The 6,000-nt window shown below is 38.8% G+C and overlaps 2 protein-coding genes across 2 annotated transcripts in view; one reads left to right on the forward strand and one right to left on the reverse strand.

The window, feature by feature from the left end:
- Positions 1–2,332: 2,332 nt before the first annotated feature.
- Positions 2,333–3,642, reverse strand: LOC125383447. The gene is made up of 2 exons (XM_048401584.1): positions 3,283–3,642; positions 2,333–3,007 (listed from the first exon to the last, which is right to left on the reverse strand). The coding sequence occupies exons 1-2, from the start codon at positions 3,640–3,642 to the stop codon at positions 2,333–2,335; spliced, it is 1,035 nt and encodes a 344-aa protein (XP_048257541.1).
- A 1,803-nt stretch (positions 3,643–5,445) lies between these two features.
- LOC124133069 overlaps positions 5,446–6,000 on the forward strand; it is a 16,041-nt gene continuing 15,486 nt past the window's right edge. Inside the window, exon 1 of the mRNA XM_046497294.2 lies at positions 5,446–5,584. The gene's annotated coding sequence lies outside the window, so the exon portion shown is untranslated. The remainder of the gene's footprint in view (positions 5,585–6,000) is intronic.

Genomic DNA, 6,000 nt, shown 5'->3' on the forward strand with positions numbered 1-6,000 from the left:
CAGCTTCGATTATCTGCCGAAATAGGTTCCATTGAGCGTACATAGGCAATATATAGCGGTGCAAACTATATGACTGGTTCACTGGAAATGAGTGATGACACCAGATTTTCGCATAAACAACGAATTGTAGAAGACTGGGAAACCACCTTGAGAGTCTATGTTTACATTGACTGGTAACATAATACCTCGATAATTGAGGTGATGCTTAGTGTGCATTTATTCATGTTGTATTTGTTTATTTGTTGTTTAACGCCACACTCAGCAATACTCCAGCTATATGATGGCGGTCTGAAAATTATCGAGTCTGAACTAGACAATCCAGTGATTGACACCATGAGCTTCGACCTACGGAATTGGGATACGATGACATGCATCAACCAAGCCAGCGAGACTGACCATCCGATCCCGTTAGTCGCCTCTCACGACAAAACAAACACATTCAAATGTGAATCTACTGAGTAACACTAATTAATACAAACACAAAGTATTTGTAAGGTGATAAAAAAGTGTCACTTCTCATTTAGCCACGAGGATATCGGATTCCTTACTAAACCATTTAATGATAACGTCCCACTATTGTTCTTGCAGTTGATTCCGAGCCACGAACTCACTGGCCATTCTTTAACACTAACACAGCTTTAATATACAACATTATAGAAGATATATATTTCAACCATAATATGGTTTAAGTCAAAGAAATCACTTGAATCTGTTGATTAAGAGAAAATATAATGAAGACAGTGTTTTTTTAAATCATATATTTAATGATATATACTAAAAATGAACTGTACAGTCGCTTTGTCAGCACTTTAAGAATACTTCAACATGGTTTTATTATCTAAAATATATATTTTGATTAAAAATTAAACCAATTCGCATAATACACAGCTGCCGAAGGGTAAGTTAATAAACTTAATCATCTTTGAAAATCAATAAATTTGCAATTTTCGGCATCAACTTTCAATATTTCAAACATTAACTAAGACAAAATTGTTATGGATGAGCAACTTATTTATTACAATTGGGCGACGTTTCGGTGTAGATTCTAACACAGTTATCAAGCAAATGATGTATAGACATGTACTGTCTTCATTATAGTTGGGAGATTTAACGAGCGCTTCAACCTCTGACTATTTCGCACTCGGGGCAGACGGGTCCTATAGAATCATGAATAGTGGTAATAATGATAAACGTCTAGCCAAAAAAACTGTAAATGAAGGGGGATAAAGTAGGAGGAGAAGGGTTTGGGTTGTAGAGGCAGTAATATAAGAGGCCGTGTAAGAGATAGAGAAAGTCCTACGTTAGCCAGGGTCTTGGGGAGTATAAAATAAATAGGATAGGTAGAGAGAGAAAGAATATCAGTTAAGCTGATGTATAAATAATAATAATATGAATAAATAAATAATGATTTGGGGAAAAAATAGGGGTAATGAGTAGGTAACCTAAGCTAATAAACCGGGGGCTAGCGCGGGGGGTGGGTGGGTAAGGGCTATGTGTCGGCGTGTGTGGCAGTGAGCTTGTTGTCCTTGACATTGGGTGGATGGCTGGTTGAACGGCTATGTAGTTGCTATGAATGGATAGTGGAGAGTTTGGGGCGCGGACGTCGGAGGAGACAATCCGCGCGAGGAGTAGGGAGCGCGGACGTCACTGTAGACAATCCGCGCTGAGATTTTGAGGCGCGGACGTCGTAGAAGACAGTCCGCGCTGAGAATTTCGATCCCGATCCGAATCTAAAGTATTGCTGTAAGAGAGGAAATTACTTGGTGAATTTGTTTGGGAAGGTCTAAATTTTTGCTAGTAAGTTTGTGTCTTTAAGGAAAGTGGCTATTTGTAGGTAGGTAGCTGGAGGGTTGTTTTGTTTGAATAGCATGGTGACATTGTTTTTGTAGTTAGGCGGGAGAGAGTTATATAGTGTTTGCTGTTGTTGTTTATATTTACTACATGTGGTGAATATGTGGTTTATGTCTTCTGTGGTATTACAGTGTATGCAGTTTGGATTTGGATGTCTGTTTTGTTTATAGAGTGTTTGGTTTAAGTTTGTTTGATTTCTTTGTATTCTGTTTATAATTTTATCTGCTAATATGGAGTTTGTGTAGTTCTTGCATTTAGTACAATGCAAATGTACAAACTAGGTAAGAGCATGATATCTATACATAACAATAGAAAGATGTTTATATAACAGAGAAGGTTGATGTGCACTGATTGATTAGGTAGTTATGATAAGACAAGTCTAAACAAGAGATAGGGTTGATGTACAGTGATTGATGGGTATGGGATTAACACAAGGATTACTAAGAAGGAATGTATGGGAAGCCAGTGGGGAGATAATAGTTCAGTGTTGTTTTGGCGAGCTGATGAGATCATGGTAAGCTGGAGGGATGTAGTATCCTTGATCTCTGTTTATGGCTGGCTGAATTCTTTTGATGCAAATGTCTTCTCTAAATTTTCTGAGCTTGTAGACTTTCTGGTTTGTTGTTAAGATGTCGACGTTGTCCCACTTAATATTGTGGCTGGGGTGGATTTGGGTGTGGTCAGAGATAGCAGATTTAGAGTCTTCTTTTTTTAGGACAGAGGCATGATGTTCTTTTAAGCGTTGATTGAGAGGTCTTGAAGTTTCACCTACATATGAGTCGCCGCATTCACACACAACACCAGCTGGATCTTGTTTGCGTGTGCTTGGTGGTTTACCTGTGGCATTGAGGAGGTTCTGAATTGTCTGGCCTCTCTGGAACACAACGTCTATATTGGCTTCATGTTCAAGTAGTCGGCGGATCTGATGGCTGGTAGTTCCTATGTAGGGCAGGCTGATGACGAAAGGGGCTGTTTGTTGGCGGGGAGGTTTATCACTGGTGTTGAGGGTGCGATTGATTGTTTGGTTGACTAACTTGACAGGGTAATTGTTGTAACTGGTGAAGACAGTGCGGAGATGGTTGAGTTCGGCTTCTGGGAGTTGGGGCGTGGAGGAGATGTTTTTGGCTCGTCTGGCTAGGGTGGAGATGATGCCTCTCTTTCAAACATGTTAGTGGTCATGTGGTTGCAAATTCATTTCTTACCCTATCTTCATTGAACCATTTTATTTTTATAAAACATTACCGAGCTACCAATTACTTTCTACAAACTGTTGCAGGAATGAGTAATGGTTAAATAATCAAATTTAATAACAGTTATTTATATTTTCAGTTACATGAAAAACAAACTCGGTGTACTTTCATTTCCTCCTCAGTTTGATTAAAACGGAGAATAAGAAAAGTGAAGAGAGTGTTGACATGGATTTCAACTTACGTATTCCTTCAATTGAATGCATTCGACGATAAAGAAGTTAATATCCATATGTTCATTTAATTGGACGATGAAGAAGTTAATATCCATATGTTCAATGAATTGGAAGATGGAGAAGTTAATATCCATATGTTCAATGAATTTGACGATGAGGAAGTTAATATCCATATGTTCATTTAATTGGACGATGAAGAAGTTAATATCCATATGTTCAATGAATTGGACGATGAAGAAGTCAATATCCATATTTTCATTTAATTGGACGAAGAAGAAGTTAATATCCATATATTCAATGAATTTGACGAAGAAGACGTTAGTAATCAAATGTTCAATGAACTGGACGAAGAAGTCGTTAATATCCATATTTTCAATGTATTGAACTGTCCAAGAGCATATGTTTTGCGCTCGGATGGTAGTTCAAGGTGGAGACCGAAGACTCAGGTGTGAAGTTTAAGCCGACAGCAGCCATGTTTATTGTTGATGGGTTGAAATAAGTCGAGAGGATACGTGATGAGGTGTTAATTGACATTAATAGTTAGCGCTGGGGATTAAAGGACATGCCCCGGGGGCTTTTAATTAGAGGAGATACGCCGAATGTTAGCTGTATACCTTAAACAAAGGTGTTTTTGGGGAAACATTGAAACAAATAGGTATTTTAGATAAATGAAGTTTCAAAGCAACGTATTGAAATGGTTTGCACTATAACATGACGACAAAGAGGTTCATAAGGTTCTTATTCATACGTTCAATGCTCTGGACGATAAAGAAGTTAATAGCCGACAATAAAGAAGTTGATAGCCACGAGTTCAATGCATTGGAAAATAAAACAGTTAATATTTATAAGTTCAATGCCTTGGAAATTAAAGAAGTTGATATTCATAAGTTCAATGCATTGGAAAATAAAGAAGTTGATATTCATAAGTTAAAAAACATAAGTTCTACGCATTGGATGGTAAAATAAGTTCATATCCACAAGTTCAATGCATAGGAGAATAAAGAAGTTAATGTCCATAAGTTCAATGAATTGGACGGTAAAAATGTGAATGATCCGTAATTTCAATGCATAAAAGGAATAAAGAAGTTGGGCCCTATATGCAAAGTTCATCTTCATTTAAAATGCAAATTAAAGACGTGGGATACACGGATTTGAGATGAAAATAGCATTCATATACACGCACGTTGACAATTATTGTGAAAGCGAATCATTGTTTGGTTACGTAAAAACACGCAGCCCAAATGTAAGTCAAGCCAGTAAAGTAACCATTGTCCGGTTGAGTGACCGACTGAATGCAACGCATACATTGATTATACTGCGATAAATAAAAATGGTTAAGACATCACTAGCCGCGAGAGAGAGATTATTACACAATAATTTTACAGTACTTCAACCGAATTTGAGGATACGACCACAGACCAAATCATAGCGGGTAAGTGAGTTTACCGCTTTGGACATTATTGCAGTTATATGAAGTCGTGTCAACTAACTGTGGAAGGAAAGCCCGAAGTGATGCAGGTCTGAGACGTTTACCAGTCAGGTGAAACCCACGCGCACGGGGCACAGAATCATGGAGGATCTAGGGTTCAGTTGCCTCGGACAATTTTTTGTCACTGATGCGTCAAATATTTGCATACAACTAGACATATCATGGGAAGGTTCCGACTTTTTGAACGTTTAAGAGGTACTTTCAGACAGTATTATGTTTGATGCAATCTTATCTATTGCAATAATTATACTTGTTGTGTTAATTACAGAAGAAATATCACCGATCGATGCATGTCACGTTACAACGAGAATTGTAAACGTTTTAGGTCATTGTGCTTCAGTATCCTACGTATCAACTACGTGTTAGTTCAAAACCCTATGCAAAATCAAGACCGTACTAGACGATTATTATGTAGAGTAATTGTCTCGACGGCGTAGTAGTTTTATCTCGAGCAGTGACATCTGAAACCGTCTCAGATAACATATGTTCTATATAAAGTTGCAGAGACCATCAACTGAAGGACAGGTGATGAACCGTCGGTCGTGTGTCGTCAGGCGTTTCCAGTAAAGACGTATTTCTGACAGTAACTGTGTCTCCGTCTGAGTGCTGCTTCTTTTAGTTCTCTGGTTGGACATTTTAGCCCTTTTTGGTGTGGGTTCTTTGAACGAGCCATCACAAGATGTGGACATCAGGCTTTGTTCTGAGTCTGGTGCTGATCCTGGGGCTGGTGTTAGAGACAGATTCGTTCTTTCTCTACAAAAAGATGAAGCAAAGGATGAAGAGGGAGGTGGCAAATGACGATGGGCATCATAATAAGATAGGTAGGTAGACGTAAAACGGATAATAGACGCTCCATCGTACAACCTTTTTTATTATTTAAGTGAGTTTGGTTTTACTCCGCATTTTACAATAATCCAGTCATATCACGGCAGGGGAGGGGGGTCGGGGTGGGGTGGGGTGTGGGGGTGGGGGGTGGGGTGTGGGGGGGTGGGGGGGTCGCCAATACTCTACCCATATGGGACTTCGAATTCGCACCTAGAACGGTATTCCCTGACGGATACGCCTACAACTAAATATATATAACCACCCTGTTTTACCACGATTTGAAAACAAACAGTGATGTGGCATGTCACAATATTATGGGTATCATGATCAAGTTACTACACGTTACGCGATGTCGTTTCTTAGTAAGGAGAATAAGTTAACATATACACACAAGTGTACAGCATATACATAA

The sequence above is a fragment of the Haliotis rufescens genome, unplaced genomic scaffold (genome assembly GCF_023055435.1).
Source record: "Haliotis rufescens isolate VD_foot unplaced genomic scaffold, xgHalRufe1.0.p SCAF_23, whole genome shotgun sequence".
NCBI lineage: Eukaryota > Metazoa > Mollusca > Gastropoda > Lepetellida > Haliotidae > Haliotis > Haliotis rufescens.

Coding starts and splice junctions, on each gene's coding strand:
- LOC125383447 (XM_048401584.1), bottom strand. CDS start 3,642: ATGGATATTAACGACTTCTTCGTCCAGTTCATTGAACATTTGATTACT. Junction 3,008..3,282: donor GCATTCAATTGAAGGAATAC/GTAAGTTGAAAT, acceptor CATGTTTGAAAG/AGAGGCATCATCTCCACCCT.